An 18159-nucleotide genomic window follows, 5' to 3' on the forward strand; every position below is an offset into this window, starting at 1 on the left:
AGCTTGTCCCATCGACCAGAAAAACAAATCAGATTCATCTCCTTTTATAATCAGCCAGCTTTACATTTTTGTACCTGTGTCATGGCTGAAATTTTAAAACGAGACAATAAGGTCATTGCATCTGTCTGTAAGTTCATGTGTGTTTATATCTACATAGTAGATGTGTGATATGTATCTACCTCTGGGCAGTATTGCTAAGATAAATTTATAAAATAGCTCTATTTAATTGGCTTAAAACAAACAAGCACTTATATGAATTAAAATATAACAGAAACTAACACAAATGTTTTTCAAGTTTATGTGATCTAGGATTACATTGTGTTTTTACAGCTATATGTTGTAAGTGTTTCAGAAATTATCTGAAATTCCTGAAAATCTGAAATGTCCTGGTGTAGTATTATCTGTCACAATTCCAGTTATTACCTGTTGGGCTGTATGCATCCTGCAGGCCTGCAAGCCCCGTACTTGCCCAGCTTCGAGACAGAAGAAAGAGCCCGGAGTCAGTGACAGAGACATCACTGGTTTCACAGGCAGGCAAATCTTACATGGCTGAAGGAAGGTCCTGGAGCGACACCCCACTGTTATGTGGCAGACAGAGACGAGCCTTGGCAGCAGTCTTTATCACTGAGCTGAGTGGAGAGGGAGGTTACCACTTATATAGGAAATTGACATCAGGTTGGCTCACTGGTTACCAGGGAAACCAGCAGAGGCGTACCTCCCTTAATGAGATAATAAGCTATTCTAGTGGAGATGTTCTGATCGAAAGATTAGAACAGTTACCAGCTGGGGCTGGGGCAAGTATGTAGGCATTTACTAATTAGGCTCTGTGATGAAGAGGGAAGGTCAGTCATGGGAGTCAGGATGTAGGTGAAGCAGGGACTGGTCAAGCCGGGGATGTACAGAGAGAAAGAACAGCCATCATCGTGGGTGGCCAAATCATATACTATCACAAAAATATTATCTGTCACAGAAATAACCAAATTTCCTCAAAAACTCCATTCGATGCATTCTCATCAGCTCTTTAGTAATGGGCATTTTTAAAAAGCCTTGTCATTTACAGAGAGTTTCTGTTTTGCTCAGATGCTTTTGCAAAAGGATTTCTGCAAAAATATTTTATCTTCAGAGATATTCATGGAAAAGACTTTTGACAAGTGCAGGTTTTTGATAACTTCAAGATCATCAAGCTGAACTGGTTAAAAAATTCCCAAAACTAATGGAAAAACTAGATGCAAGCAGAACAAATATTAATTACATGGGACTGAATAAACTGATGAGGATGATTATACATTTTATGACTTTTTATTTTCAATATTGCCAGTTCTTTTATGTTCCACTTTTACGGATTTAAGGAAACTTCTTCTCTCAAGCTAAACAATCCTTTTCTGATACCAATTATCCTAAGATAATTGTGATGGCTACATATAAAAAATCATTATAAATTCAAACAGGATAAATGTACTTTCTAACTCAATCAACATGCAGAAGTGAATAAATATTAATAGATGGATGCTTGTGTTTACTAAGTGTTTACATAATATTGAATAATGCTGCTAGACTTAGTCATTCATGAGTTAAACTTGTTAGGCATCTAAATATAACCTGAGCATTTATAGGTAGGAATACAAGATATAAATGGTCAAAGAGATAAAGCAGCCCATAAAATCTTAGTGCACTGAGACTTATCCAATGTTTACACTATTTAACTAGCCACACATTTTAGCTTAGGTAATGTCTCACTTCTGAGAAGGAAATTATTTTGAACTTGCTCAACCCTAAGGAAATAGCGGTTTCAGTAGCAATTTGGCAGTTTCCTTTGAATTCTTTTTTTCTGTCTTCTTTCTGCAGTTTCATAGCTAAAGCATCTTCTAAAGTATGTTTTCTTAGCTACGGTTCCAGGGCAAATATATTATGCTTTTATTACAGGCCTTACAGTATTATTAAACTACACATAGGTATATCTTTAATATAAATAAAATTTAAGAAACGAAAATGTTTTTAAAAGCTTTCATTCATTAGCATTGTTGTGAGTAGAATACTGTCCTTTGTCTTTGACCCAGAGGTCTTGTATTTTTGTTTAGAATCCTTGCAATTGTGGTTGACTAACTTGCTGACTTGCAAGCAAGATTCAGTCTCAGATCTTTCACAATTTTTGACGTGAAGTCATTTCAAATTTTTTTTGTTATTCTCATGTTGGTTCTCAAAGTGGTTCTTCAAGAATTTACCCATTCTGTCTAAATTGTTCAATCTCTTGACAAAAAGTTACTCACTGTATTTACTTATCATTCTTTTAATTTCTCTAAGACTTCTCTAGTAGCGTCCTTTGTTTTATTCTTGATACTGCAATTTTTGTTCTCTCTCTCTCTCTCTTTGTTTTTTCTCAGTCAACTTTGCTCATTGTAGGTAAGCTCAGCCAGGATTTCATGGGGCTGTTTGTTGCAAGGAGGATTAAAAGCTTTGGCCAAAGTCAGTAAGAAAGGCTGAACCAGGAAGAGAGAAAGAGCTAGTCAGATAAGAAGCCAAACAGGAAACTTTTCCGTGGGGGGGGGGGGGCGGTATCTGTGGTCATCTGATACCTAGAATCAAAGCTGGCAAAGACAACTGCACACATGAACAAGTCAGTTGGTACTAAGAATCTGTCTGTGAGGACGACATCTGTCACTGATGAGACTATAACTTAACAACTTCAGAAGGTCACACTTTTGATTTAAAACAGAAAGAACAAGAAAAATAGAATGAAAATATCTACTATCTGTTATTTAAAATAAGATGCCAGCTACTTGGGTAGAGCTGCTAAGATATGCTGATACTAAATCACTAATCAACATGATTGATGCTCATAAGTTTACCCAGGCAGTTAGGCCGGGGAATGCAGTCCATTAACACTGCTGTTTCGTCTTGAGTTTCACTGTCTTGAGGTTGTTCTTGAAGGAAGGGAAGGTTTAGTTGCACAAAACCTCACCTATAGTGGCTTAACTACAATGGGCTATATTTTTTCTAAAATAATAAGAAATCCAGAAGTGAGGAGTCCAGGGCAGGTGCAGCACCAACAATGATGTCACTGTTTCCAGCTCTTCCTTTCTTTCTGCTTCATCATCCTTAGCGTGTGGCTTTTCCACTCATGCTTCTTATCTCACGGTCACAAGACAGCTGCCCCATCTAAACTTCACATCTACACTCCAGGTATGAAGAAGAAGAAGGTAGGAAGGGATGGTGCCGGTATCAGAACGGGGAGACAAAGGAGATAGCTAGTTTCTGATTTGTGCAGGAGGAGGAAAAAGAAAGGCTACCTCAGGAGAAGTTATTCAGAGAGAGATCAGCATCCCCAGCCAAGGCACCTTTGGGCTGCACCCTGCGGGCCTGCAAGCCTTGTACTTGCCCAGCCTCAAGACTAAAGGGCACAAAGTCAGTGACAGGGACGCCAGTGGTTTATTTGGATAGGGGATCTTACACGTCCTTGGAGGCAAAGATCGGAGTTGGGCTGTTAGAATGCCTTGGGCTGTTGGAAGCGGGAAGAGGCAAGGAAGCTTCACCTCGTCTAGGCTTCAAAGGGAAGATGGCCCAACCTATATCTTGATTTTGGACTTCTGGCCTCCAGAAGTATAAAAGAATAAATTTTTCTTGTTTTAAGCCACCAAGTTTGTGGTACTTTTTAAAAAATTATTTACTATTGTATTATTTATTTTACTTTGGTAGGGGGCCTTAATTAGGTTTATTTATTTTCAGAGGAGGTACTGGGGATTAAATCCAGGACCTCATGCACACGAAGTATGTACTCTTCCACTGAGCTATACTCCCACCCCTGTGGTACTTTGTTAACGTAGCCCTAATCCAGCATCTGTCTCAGATTTGGAGGATCTTAATTCCTGAGTGTCAGAGCTCGAGAGGGCAACGATAAAATAGAACCTACTGAGAGGAAGGTTTCCTTGGGTGTCATCCTGGGAGGGCAGCAACATAAGTGTTATTAAATCTCTATAAACAAATCAGAAGTAGAAATAGTAAAGAAGGAATTAAACCCAATGTACTAAGATTTTAGAACAGGACAAAGTTTTAAAATTATTATATTTACAAAAATACTATTTTTTCTTGCTTTTAAGTTACATAAATAGTTCAACAGAATACCTCATACTAAAGCTGCAATTATAATCTATTTTTTAAGGGGAGGCAATTTGTTTACTACATGTTTAATAAAATTCATGTTCATAATTTTGTTTATTTGAATATAAATAATAAATTTAGCATTACAATAGGTAAATAGTAACTTTTATGCAAAAGTCCTTTGATAGTAAATAACCTCTTAATTGAGATCATTAATTTTATTTAAGTCTTAATAATTATCCTAATAATTATGTGTAAATGACAAAACTGTTAAGCTGGAGTCAAATACATAAATATGCTTATTTTACTGTTGTAATATAAGAATGTATTATGATGGCAGGAGGAGAGGAAAAAGCAAGGAATATGAGGGAGAAGCTCTCAAGGAAGAAATAGAAAAAATCATGGAAGAAAAAGCTAAGAGGCAGAGCAAAAACTAGTGTCCTACAGAGGAAAGCAAGTAAGAAATGAGTGACAGTACTTAAATAAGTAGAATAAATATGGAGCTAATATCCTGAATTGGAAAACCACAATGAGAAGTGTCCATGTTCACTTATTTAAAATATAAATCTCAATGATTAAAAATCCCAATTAAAGATACTAATGGGATTTGTCTGTAATTTGACAAAATAATCCCAATAAGAATAGAAAAAAAAATTGAAGAAAGAAAAATAAGGAGAGATTTCTTTAAGAGAGATGAGAAAATGTACTAGATTACTATAACAATAATAGTAAGAATCTTACCGGTGTAAAAGTGATGAAACTGGCCTCGGGCTCTTCTTATGCGTTCTAGTCCTCTTATTCCACTCTAGCAGGAACATTAAATTTGATTAATCATAGTCCATTGAACTGGCTTGGCCATGTTATTTGGAATGGAGCAGTCAAAGAGAAAACGAAAAGTCCCAATAAACATGGGTGTGATTTCTTCTCTATTTTTGCTCCATACTTAGGGACATCTCCTTCTGGAGTTGTAACATTTCTATCTTTACTCATATAGGATAGGCCTGGGATATACATCTGCTAAATTCTTTGGCTTCTGTTTCCTCTGGTAATTGGCAGGTAGGTATTGCTTTCAGTTCTATTCAATGGTGAATCCTGAGATCCAGGGATAGGTACTGGGGTGGGAGAGTGCACAGGTCATAGTTGGACAGAGCTTAATCAAGCTCCCTGTGGTTCTTTAGTGGGGACAAAGTCCTTGCTAACAGTAAAGTATTACTTTGCCTTCCTTAAGTCTCATGTAGCGAGGGAGTATGTGTCTGGGAGAGGGAGAGGAGCGAGGCGGATGTGATATTCCTAGGTCAAGAGACCTAGGTTAACAGCATCTCAGCTGTATTAGGGTTCTCCAGAGAAACAGAACCAATAGGAGATATAGAGGTACACAGAAAGGAGTCTATTATGAGGGAGAGGCTGACATGATTACAGAGGTTGAGGAGTCTTATGATTTGCCATCTGCAAGCTGCAGGCCCAGGACAGCTGGTGCTGCAGTCTTAGTTCAAGCCCGAAGGCCTGAGAACCAGGGCAGCCAATGGTGTAAGTCCCCATCTGAGTCTGAAGGCCTGAGAACCAGGAGCGCTGATGTCTGAGGGTGGAGGAAGATGGATGCCCCAGCTTAAGCAGAAAGAGTGAATTTGCCCTTCGTCCACCTTTTCGTTCTATTAGCGCCCTCAGCAAATTGGATGATGCTCACCCACGTTGGTGAGGGGGTCTTCTTTACTGGCTCTGCTGATTCAAATGCTGATATCTTCTGGACGTACCCTCACGGACACACCCAGAAAGAATGTTTTACCTGCTCTCTGGGCATCTCCTAGCCCAGTCAGGTTGACGCATAAAATTAACCATCACCTCGGCATAATCCATTTCTTACCACTAACTTAACGAGACAGATCAATGGAATAAAATTAAAAATTTTAAACTAAATGCAAATGTTTATAAGATTTAATATATGGCAGCATTTACCACACTATACTCTCTTGAAAGCAGACCAGATATGTGAGAAAGTGCTAGATGGTAAGAAGGGTGGAAAACTACTCTTCATATTTTCCACATGCCCTAGAGATCCCGAATTCAAATACAGCCTATCAAAGGCTCTGAGAATTCTTGTAGTATATAGTAAAGAGATCGATTTAACTTTAATTCAACATTTTTCAGTGCAAATCAAAATTGTATTTGGCCAAAATTGCAATGGGATTTTTTTTTGTCCTAGTATATGCTCAAACATACCTGGGGATTAACTAATGATTCAAAAAGTGATTTCAAGACAACTGGCTATCAGTTTGGGAAAAACTGTAGGGGCACCTTGCTGCAATTAATTGTGGGAACTCTGGTGTTTCTGGTTTCTGTGTACAGAACATTTATCGCTTCTCGGCCTTTTGGCTAAGATCAAGTGTGTACAGAACATTTCCCCATCCACTAGCTCTTTATAGCCATGGTTGGCTGTCCGTGTTGGTGACATGCTCTTCCACGTATTGGAATGGGCACAGATCCTAGATTGAGCCAGAGTCTTGCCTGGTCTTTGTCTACATTCTCTGGGTATGGCCATTTGTTCAGGAATGAGATCATGATCCAGGCTAAGCCCATCAGAGTACTTCCTGAGTTTTGGGATGGAGCTGGTAAGGCAAATTTTTTCCCCTTCTTTGTAAGATATAAGAACACAGGCCTAGGGTTACTGACTGCCATCTTTCCTGCTACATAGAAAAATTTTAAACAGCACCCTAGACAAATACAAAGGCAAGTGACAAACTGGGGACAGATACTGCAACCCATATGATATAGCATGGTGTACTGATTCTTTCACACTCTCTCAAGCCCTTAGCTGAGTCCAGGGTAAACAGAAAACTAACAGGGTATCACAGTATCATCTCTGTCCCCTTCATGATCCCCAAGTTTTCCCTGCAGAGATTTACCCATATTGAATAGGGAGTCTTTATGTGTCATTTCCATTGGCTGCCACTCTGCACAATTGCTATAGTAACCATGTAAATGGACTGACAGATAAACAAGGCCCAAACCCTTGGGAACATCAGACAGTTTTCACTCATGTAAAAGACACGAAAGAATGTCAGGACATAGGGCAGAGGGCAGCAATATTCTCCAGGACCAAGAGGGCGCAGACTTCCTAGTACTAAACCTCACTAGCAGAGGTATGGTGGCAGAGATTAAAGTATAAATGAATGAAGGACTGGAGGCATATGCTGGGATATTCCTGCACATAATGCGGTACAAACACGTGCTGGAGACTGCCTTACCAGGGCCAGGAGCATCTCAACAGTTTCAGCTTTACAATGCAGAATAGAATACGCGTACTTTAAGAAATTAATCAAATGCTTCTCCATCACACCCAGACCGTCTATGCTAAAATATCCTGGCGAAAGTACCTTCCTGAACTCAGTGCCGTGGAAACAGAACAAGGGTAGTTTTCCCAGACATCTCTGGGATTCACACTAAAATCCCTTGAGCTAGCTGAAGGAGACAACCTGTAACTTGTGTAATAAAAATAAGTATTCTAAGCTATGAAGTGGTACACAAATGCAAGATAATAATAATAATAAATAAAGTCACTGAAGAGAATCAGCCCTTTTCTGTACCTAAGGCTTTATTTCAGGCGGCTGGGTTACTTCAAGAGGCTGACTTTCTGGAAATTTTATGTGTGTATACACACACACACACACACACACACACACACACACACACACACACATAGCAGAGCTCTTGAGAAAAACAAAATAAAGCAGGTGAAAACAAACAAACAAGCAGAAACTACCAAATACAAGAGAATAGTTCATGGCTTTTTTGTATAATTCTCATCTTGTCCCATTTAAGAACAGGCTTTCAGTATGACATAGTTAATAAACATAGAGTTAATTCCGTCTGAGGTATTTTGCTTATGTTAGGTACTTTTATTCAGTTCACTTATTAGTACTACAAGCAGTAAGTTAATTTATATTATTAGCTTATGAACTATTACTATACACATTGAATAACTGCAAGTAAATAACTATTTTATTTTATTTTATCAAATAAATTTGGAAGCTGCCAGACTGCTCAATCACAACTAATTAAACTTTTGACATTTATTAGCCCTTGGTGGTAACAAATTATATGGCCCAGTAAAGAATTACAGCGAGACTTTAACTAAATATTGAACATGAAGTAGAAATAATAAATTTGTCTCCTAACAGCATGTACAAATACCTCTTAAACCATTCCAGACATACACTACGGAGACAGAGAATGGAATTAGATGCCTTGACAGCACGTGGAGAAAACCACCTCCACCATCACCACTACCAATAACAGTTATGATAGGAACGATGAGAACAAGACCAAAAGTTATCAAACGCTTGTCCTGAACTTGGAACGGTCCTAAGCACCTTACATGTATACTCTTATTTAATACTCGAGAGACTTTTTAACCCACTTAAGAAAATTTTAAAGCACATAGACAGAAACATAGTTAGAACATGGAAATTTCCTCCTGTATCAGGATAGCATTGTGCGATCTTAAGATTAATTAGACTGGCCAAATCTTTTTTTTAGTATTTCTTTCATTGTATCTTTATTTGTTCTTAGTGTCCAAGAACTTGCCTTACAGTACTTATTATAAACCTATGGTTTTTGTTTGTTTCTTTATTTTTTAAATTTAAATTCATTGAATAAATATGGGAAAGAGAAAGGAATAAAAGTTTTTGCAATAGTGGTTTGTGCGTATTCTTTCTCGTTAAAACTCCATGTTGGTTTTTTTTTTTCCCATCTGTTTTTTGGGGGATATTTTTTGCCTTTTTTTTGTATTACATTTTTGTCTTGTGCTAGTGGTAAATCTTACCCCTCCTCATTCTCTTCCTCCCCTACTTTCCCTTCCTCCTCTTCCCTGTCCCCTTCTCCCTCCTCCCCCTCCACTCCTTCCTCCTCCTCCTCTACCTCCTCCTCCTCGTCCTCCTCCTCTATCGTTTCCTGCCCCTTTGCTGGCCCAGTTACCTCAGGGGCAGACACCATCTCTTCTTCCAATAATATATTTGGAAAATGAGACTGTATTATCAAAACAATTGTGGCACATAGTGAAAAGCACAGAATTCTCAGCAGGAAAACAAATATGCACAGTGGATCACATATAGTTGGCCGGGGCACTTCCCATCTTGGATACCAAAATCGGTAATCTGTAAATAAACAAGCAATTGAAAGCTGCATTTCACAAAAAGTAGTTAAATTGTTCAAGAAATAAGGGACAACAATACATACATATGGCTTGGTCACGATCTGCATTACCTAGAAAGAAAAAAAAAAAGTTCATAAAGAATTATATAAAATTTCTTCTTTCTCTAGAATAAAAGATACTTTTCGCCAACAATAATAACATCATACTCCCAGTGCTTGGGCACCCTGCCCTTATCTTTGATGTGCCCCCTCCAACCAGTAGCCAGTTGTAAAGCACAATATATTTTCTTTTAGTAAAAGTCAGCCTGGTCCGGGGGAAAGAGCATAGAGGTGTGGGAGTGAAGAGACGTGGATTCTAGTACTGATTCTGTCTCTAAACCGTCCTGTCAATTAAAATCAGCCACTTCACCTGTGCCATCTAAAGATTGTTCCAGCTTCAACATTCGAGGGTCCTATAACATCTTATTTTTTAATTTCTCTTTTCCTCCTTCCCCAAGATCACTCCAAATTAATCTTCTGAATCTACTCGCTTTTCTCATTCAATTATTATCTTCAGAAGCTTTTAGTTGCTCTTCATTTCCTGGACAGCAAGGTTAACCGCAGAGCCGGGTATTCATGGTTTTTTGCTATCTAGCGCAATGCTATCATAATACTTTTCAGGAAACAGATTTCCTTTCCTCTGCTCACCGGGGCAGAGAAGGTCAAACAATCATTCCCAGGTTCCACTAGGAAGGCGAGAGGGAGGATAAATGAGGTCTCACACGTAGAGAGCCCAAAGTCCACCAGGGCCTTGTCTTGCAATGATACTACCCTTAGAGGAAAACCTAGAAATCATTCTTCAGGCACTTTGGAGATGAAATGACCTTCTGTTGAGTCTTTCAGGTTATTTTAATCCTCTTGTGCTTGGTATTATTTATTACTTCATATTTTATGAAATTATTTCTATTTTCAAGCTCCTTAGAAAAAATCTTTTACCACATAGTCTGTATTTTCTCTAATTCATCTGTGTATTGATTGCTTAGTAAGAGTAATGATGTAATTAGTATGTTCTTTGACTCTTCAGTTCTCATCACTAATTTTCATTGACTACGTTCTTCCTTCACTTTTGTGCTTGATTAAATATTTAAATACATCCAAATTTACTTACATCTCTATTGTTTGATTTATCTGCCTTAAATAATATCTTTTGGCCCTTGGCTATAAAAGTTGAAGAAATTAAGCACATTTTTCTACCTCTGTCTTCTCCTCCCAAGTTTCATTAATTACATCATTTGTATATGCCAGAATTTATTACATGTACATTTAGTTTTGTAATTACAACCTTCGGGTTTGCTTTAGTCTTTATCTATCAGTTAAAATTCAGTGCTTAGGGGTGGTTCTTTCAGTGCAGGTTTTGCTTTTCCATTCATCATTTTGGTGAAAGTCATTCAGTTTATTGAGGAAGTGCTCAAGACTACTGTATACCACAAGTTACTGCATGTTCCCACAGTATTTGTTGGTTTTCTTATATGTGAAGAATAAATTTGTCTGCATATAAATCCTTGGTTATCACTTCTTGCATGAAGGATAACCTAGGCATCACTCCACCATCTCTTAGCATTGACTGTTACTGTAGAGAGTCCAGCCTGAACTTTTCCCCTCTGTGCAGACTGTCAACTGCCAACGTGGCATTATGACCACATCCATGTAATGCCCATTTTGTACTGTAGAGCTTAAATATTGTAATACTACAATATATTAAATATTACAATATTTAAGATAAGTGGAGAGACCATTATCCTTCAGAGGTAGTTGTTAGCCAGAGACCTCAATGGATGTGAGATTCACAGTGGTTTCTTGGTAGAATGGGAAACTGTCTGCTTTGCTGCTGAAGAATGAGCAAGTTGGCAGAAGACTTCTCAAAGACTCTTGAGAATAGCAGCAATTTCCTGGAAAGTTTTTGAGAACCACCTATTTTGGTGCTCCTGTCTAAGGGGTCTTCAGTGTCTGCTTCCCTGAACTTTTGACTATGCCTTCTCTGCTCTTTCATGGCAACTTCTCTGATCTTTGCTACCACAGAGTTTACAACCTTCATGTAAGCTAGATTTCCTACTCCAAACATTGAATTCTCAGAATATTTAGAGTGGCTGTTTTTCTGACTCAGCTCAGACTGTTGAACCCTGTAATAAATGATTTTACATTTTTGCTTGGATGCTTAAAGGATTCTTTCTTTTCTTCTAACTTATAAGCAATGTCTAAACGGTGACTATTTTGTGTCACTTTTCCCTGGCACACCTTATACACTTTTTTTTCTTTTTAAGGTTGTTTTTATTTTATTTTATTTTACTTTAATTGAAGTATAATTGGCATAAAACCTATTGGTTTCAGATGTACAACATAATGATTCAATATTTGTATGCTTTGTGACATGATCACCACAGTAAGTCTAATTTACATCTGTCACCATACATAGTTACAATTTTTTTTCTTGTGATGAGAACTTCCAGGATTTACCCTCTTAGCAACTTTCAAATATGCAACACAGTAGTATTAATTATAGTCACCATGCTGTACATTACATCCCATGACTTATTTTATAACTGGAAGTGGAAGTTTTGACTTCTTCACCCATTTCACCCACCCTCCAACCCTCACCTCTAGCAACCACCAATCTGTTTTCTGGATCTGGAGCTTGGTTCTTTTGTTTGTTTTTTATTCTACATACAGGTGAGATCATACAGTACTTGTCTTTCTCTGTCTGACTTATTTCATTTAACATAATGCCCTTAAGGTGCATCCATGTTGTCAATAAATGGCAATATTTCCTTCTTTTTCATGGTTAAATAAGATTGTACTGTATATATATATACATATATATTGTACTGTATATATATATATATATATATATATATATATATATATATACCACATTTTCTTTATCCATTCATCCATCAGCGGACACTTACGTTGTTTCCGTATCTTAGAAATTGTAAATAATGCTGCAATAAACATGGGGGTGCATACATCTTTTCAAGTTAGTGATTTCATCTTCTTTGGATAAATACCAGGAAGTGGAATTGCTGGATCATATACTACTTTCTATAGTGGCTGTATCAATTTACATTTCAGTATGCGCACATTCTAGAATTTCTATTCCTGAAGTTCTAATTATTTTTTTAAGTGTCTATCTATCTATAGCTTTATTTTCTGTTCTATTATTTTGGTTCTGTTTTTCAGGGCCTCTAATTATTCACATATTGAATTTATCAGTGCATGTTTATAATTTTCTCTTTAATCTTTTAAATTTCTTGCTTGCAGTTTTCAGTCATGACCTACTTTCTATAGTGGCTGTATCAATTTACATTCCAGTGTGTGCACATTCTAGAATTTCTATTCCTGAAGTTCTAATTATTTTTTTAAGTGTCTATCTATCTATAGCTTTATTTTCTGTTCTATTATTTTGGTTCTGAATTTCAGGGCCTCTAATTATTCACATATTGAATTTATCAGTGCATGTTTATAATTTTCTCTTTAATCTTTCAAATTTCTTGCTTGCAGTTCTCAGTCATGACCTCCATATCCCTTACTGTATTTTCCAGCATTCTTGGTTCCTTGTCTGTTTTCAGTGTGATATTCACTTATGTAATTGTTTTGCCTTTTTTTCCCCACGTTTTTTGTATGCCCTACCAGTGGTTTTATCTTCTGTTATTTTGCCATGCCTTCCTTGATCTTTGTGTCTTTGCTTTGTTCTCTTGTTTTAAGTTGCTTTATGGTATATCTGTTCTCATTTTCTATCTATTCCATGGCACTATATTCTGGTGATTGATGGCAGTATTATTTTGCCATTTTTGGTTTGTTTTTTCTCTTTTTCTTGGGTCTTTTTTGTATAGATGATATACCAGTCTTTCTTTGGTATCATCTGCTTTCTATACTGTGTAACAAATTACCACAAAGTTATGACAACACACATTTATTATCTCACAGTTTCTGTGGTCAGGAGTCCAGGCATGGCTTGGCTTGGTTTTCTGCTTCCAGGTCTCACTAAAAAAAACAAAACCCAAGACAACTCACTGGAAGGACTTATTACCAAAGTAGAGATGACAAGGGACAGAGTTTGTGAACTCAAAGATAAGAGGTCAACAAAAATGATACGATCTGAATGACTGAAGATTAAAAAAAATGAAGAGAGTCTCAGGGAAACTGTGGGACAACAAAAAGTCTAACACTCACGTCATCAGAGTCCCAGTCAGAGAAGAGAAAGAGTGTATTGCTGGAAAAAAATAAATAGGAAGATAATGGCTGAAAACTTCTCAAGTTTGGAAAAAGATACAGACCTATGGATTCAAGAAGCTAAATATACTTCAAGCAGAACAAACCCAGTGAAATTCATGCTCAAACACATTATAGTCAAACTGCTGAGAATTAAACACAAAAAAATACAATAAAATTTTGAAAGAGGTCAGAGGAGAATAACAAGAAAGAGTTAAATGACTGTGGGTTTCTCATCAGAAACTATAGATGCCAGAAGAGGCTGCTACAATATTTTCAAAGTGCTAAAAGGAAAGGACTGTCAAGAAAATAATTCTATATCCAGAAAAAATAACCTTCAGAAATGAAGAGGAAATAAAAACATTTTTGAATGAAGATTTGGAGCCAACAAACCTGCTCTAAAAGAATTGCTAAAATAAATTCTTCACATACAGGGTAAATGATACCAGAAGAAAACTTGAACTATCAGGAATGAAGGGAGAGCCACAAATGGTTAAAAAAAAAAATAGACTATCTGGATAAATATAATAGACTACTCTTCTCCTCTTGAGTTATTTAAAATATATGTGAGAGTTGAAAACAAAAAGTATAACACTGATGGCATTTTCAGTGTATGTAGATTTAATATGTAAAATAACTATGGGGGAAGGTAAAGAGATCTGCACCATGGTAAAGTTTCCAAATTCCAACTGAAGTGGTAAAATATTGATTCTAAATAGACTGTGAAAAGTACATATTTTGTTATCCCTAGGACAACAACTGAAAAAATTTTTATAAAGAGATACAAAGAAACCATAATAGACAAATTAAATGAAACACTGAAAAGTGTTTAACGTAAAAGAAGGCATAAAAAGGGAAACAGCAATAAAAAAAAAAAAGGAAAAAAAAAACCCAGAAAACAAATCAAATGGTAGACCTTATTTCAAACACATTTAATAATTAATAATTTTACTAAATGTAAGTGGTCTAAATATATCAATTAAAACAGAGATTGTCAGAATAGATTTAAAAAACATGATCCAACCACATGCTGTCTATAAAAAAAGTGGGTTGTTCAAACGTAAATTAACAGAAAGCTGAAGTGCCTATATTTATATAGACAAAATAGACTTCAGTGTAAAAAAAATTGCCAGGGATAAAGAGGGACATTACTTATTTTTTTCCTTCCAGTTTTATTGAGATATAATTGATATTGCAATGCAATATAAGTTCAAAGTGTACAGCATAATGATCTGACTTATACACATCATGAAATCACCACAAGAAGTTTAGTGAATATCCATCACCTCATATAGACACAAAATAAAAGAAAAAGAAAAAAATATTTTTTTCTTGTGATGAGAACTCTTAGGATTTAGTCTCTTAGTAACTTTCAGATACAACTTACAGCAGTGTCAATTATATTTACCATGTTGTACATTACATCCCTAGTGCTTATTTATCTTACAACCACAAATTAGTTCCTTTTGACTACCTTCATTCAATGCCCAAGAGAAACACTACTTATAGATAAAATGGTCAAGTCACCAAGAGCAAGTATAAAATTCTAATTGTATATGCACCTAATAACAGAGTTTCAACACACATGAAAAAACCTGACAGAACTAAAAGGGAAAAATAGTGAAATCTACAATTATAGCCAGAAACTTCAACATCCTTCTCTCAAAAATTGATAGAATATCTAGACAGAAAATCATTAGGGATGTAGAAGGACAACCCCATCAACCAACAGAATCGAACTGACATGTATGGAACACTATACCCCAAAATAGCAGAATCACATTCTTTTTAAAGCACACATAGAATATATACCAAAGTAGAATATATCTTAGGCCAAAAATAAACCTAAAAAACTTAAAAGAACTGAAATCCATGTGCAGTATGTTCTCTGACTAAAATGGGATCAAACTAGAAATCAGAAACAGAAAAGATAACCAAAAAGTTTTAAAGTACCACTTACAATAGTTCCAAAAAAAAAAAAAAACTTAGAGATAACTCTAACAAAACATATACCGAATATATAGCTGAAAACCACAAAACATTGGTAAAAGAACTCAAAATGTGCCTCCCCAAAATGCAAAAACAAACTGTGTTTATGGATTGGCAGACTCAGTATAGTCAATATCCATTCAGATTTATCTATAGCTTTAATGCAATTTTTATCAAAATCCCAGAAAGGCTTTTTATAGACATAGACAAGCTTATTTTAAAACTTACATGGAAAGGCTAGGCACTAGAATAGCTACAACTATATTTTAAAAGTAAAGTAGGAGAATCACTCTACCTGATATTAAGGGTCTTTTATATAGCCACAGTAACCAAAACAGTGTGGACTGGTGAAAGGACAAACACATAAATCAATGGAACAGAATAGAGAACCCAGAATAGACCCACACAAATACGCTCAACTGACTTTTGACAAAAGTGCAAAAGCAATTCAGTAGTGAAAAGATAGTCTTTTCTACAAGCGGTGGTAGAATACTTGGTCTTCTACATGTAGTCAATCAATCAATTAATCAAATAACTTCAACATAAATCTCACATCTTATTCAAAAGTTAACTTAAAATAGATCATAGATCTAAGTGTAAAACTATAAAACATTTAGAAGAAAATCTAGGAGAAAATCTTCAAACTCTGAGGTTAGATGAAGAGTTCTTAGGCACAAAAACAAAAGAACAATCCATAAAAGAAAAAAAATTGATAAGTTGGATTTGATTGTAATTTAAAACTTTGCTTCATGAAAGTCACTGTTAAGAGAATGAAAAGACAAGCTACAGGCTGGGAGAAAATATTTTCAAATCACTTATCAATCAAAGAATTTACACCTATGATGTATAAAAAACTCTCAAAACTCAAAATAAAGAGTTCAACTCAAAAATGGGCAAAGGATTTGAACAGACACTTCACCAAAGAGGACATAATGAGAGCAAATAGCATGAGAAAAGATGTTCCACATCAGTAGCCATTAGGAGAATGCAAATTAAGAGCAAGATGAGATACCACCATACATCAATAAGAAAGACTAAAATAAAAATGCCAACAATACCAAGTGCTCATGAGAAAACAAAGCAAACGCATTGCTGGTGGGAATGAGAAATGGTACAACCATTGTGGAAACAAATTTGGCATTTATGTACAATGTTCAACACATGTTTGCCATAAGATCCAGCAGTCTCATTTCTGAGTATTTACCCTAGAGAAGGAAAAACATCCACACAAATGTTTATAGGATCTCTGTTCACAATCGCCCAAAACTGGAAAGAGCTCAGATGTGTTTCAATGAGTGAATGGATCAACAGACTGTGGTACATCTTTGTAATGGAATACTACTCAGCAAGGAAAGAATGAACTATCAATATATACAATAACTTGGATGAATCGCAAAGGATCGTGTGAACAAAAGAAGCCAGTCTTCAAAGGTTACAAACTATATGATTCCATTCAAATGACATTCTCAGAAAGACAAAACAAAAACAGTGAAAACAGCTTGGATCTTGCCAGAATTAGCAGTGGAAGGAAAGTGTGGCTATAAAGGGATAACACAAGGGAGCGTTTTTCTGGTGTGATCGAACTGTTTTGTATCTGGAGTGGTGAGATAACTTGAATCTATATATATATTAAAACTCATAGAACTTTAAATAAAAACATTTTAAAATAATAGTTTTTTACTTTATAATATCATTTCTTATTTTAATTGCCTATCTTCTTAGACTGTAAGTTCAAAGAGGAAATGTGCTCTCTCCTTTTCATTTTATCCCCTTGCGGGGTGCAATATCTGCACACATTTACTACGAAATAAATATTTGTTGATGAGTGAAATGAAAGAGTTTTTATTGGCATTTTAATGGAGAACCAGGAGAAGATTTGTTGGAACCTACTGGTTAGATGCTATTTTAAACTGGAGGTTCCTCAACCATATCTTTTGACAGAGTGATATTGCCCTAGGTTTTTCTATTTCTTCATTTTATATTCACTTTCAACCCCTAGAAATCTGGTTGTTACCCTAACTATTCCTCTGAAACCTCTTTCAGTTCCCTAGTGATCTTCATATTGTCAATTCAGTCAGCATATTTTAACGAAACGGTGCCATAAGGTACCCTCTTCTTGTTCCTCTCCTGCTGTTTCCTCCATTCTCTTTCGGTATTTCTCACTGGGTTTTTTTTTCCTGTCTTAGGATTCTATTCTTGGTGTACTATTCTTCTCTCCTTGTACTTGAGCGTGTTTTAACTGAGCGAGTTCTTTCTTTTTCCACATTTTTAGTCTTATCTATATGTTAATGATTCTGAGATACAGCCCTGATCGGTAGCTTAAATTTACTAGTTTTATCTCTCAGATGGTAAACAGGGATTTAAAGCTAATAATGATCAAAGCTGAACCCACTGTTTTCCATAGCTTCCTTTCTTCACATAATTCATATCTCAATAACTTGCTCCATTAGCCACCCAAACCACAAACCTGGTATTTATATTAGATTCTTCCTTTTCCTAATTACCATATCAAGTTAGTCTCCAAGACTTGCTAATTTTACTCCATAAACACTAATCAAATTTGTCTCTTTATTTATCTTACAAATATCCCAAAATGAACCTAATCTCTCCTCTGAACTGTAACAGAAAACTTCAAACTGATTTGCTTTCCTTAGATTTTGTACTTTTTTTTTGAAACTT

The 18159-nt window shown here is 36.0% G+C and overlaps 1 protein-coding gene across 2 annotated transcripts in view; it reads right to left on the reverse strand.

The window, feature by feature from the left end:
* Nucleotides 1-544: 544 nt before the first annotated feature.
* Nucleotides 545-18159, reverse strand: part of GLIPR1L2 (GLIPR1 like 2) — a 41910-nt gene continuing 24295 nt past the window's right edge. The window contains exons 5-7 of one of the 2 annotated variants that reach the window (XM_072973381.1): nucleotides 9328-9354; nucleotides 9067-9245; nucleotides 545-629 (exon numbers count right to left, since the gene is read on the reverse strand). In XM_072973381.1, coding sequence (XP_072829482.1) covers nucleotides 582-629; nucleotides 9067-9245; nucleotides 9328-9354 — 254 coding nt within the window. In that variant the 3' untranslated portion in view covers nucleotides 545-581. Of the gene's footprint in view, nucleotides 630-7856; nucleotides 9246-9327; nucleotides 9355-18159 lie in introns of those variants that run through there. The other variant, XM_006197936.4, reaches the window with a different exon arrangement.

The sequence above is a fragment of the Vicugna pacos genome, chromosome 12 (genome assembly GCF_048564905.1).
Source record: "Vicugna pacos chromosome 12, VicPac4, whole genome shotgun sequence".
Taxonomy (NCBI): Eukaryota; Metazoa; Chordata; class Mammalia; order Artiodactyla; family Camelidae; genus Vicugna; species Vicugna pacos.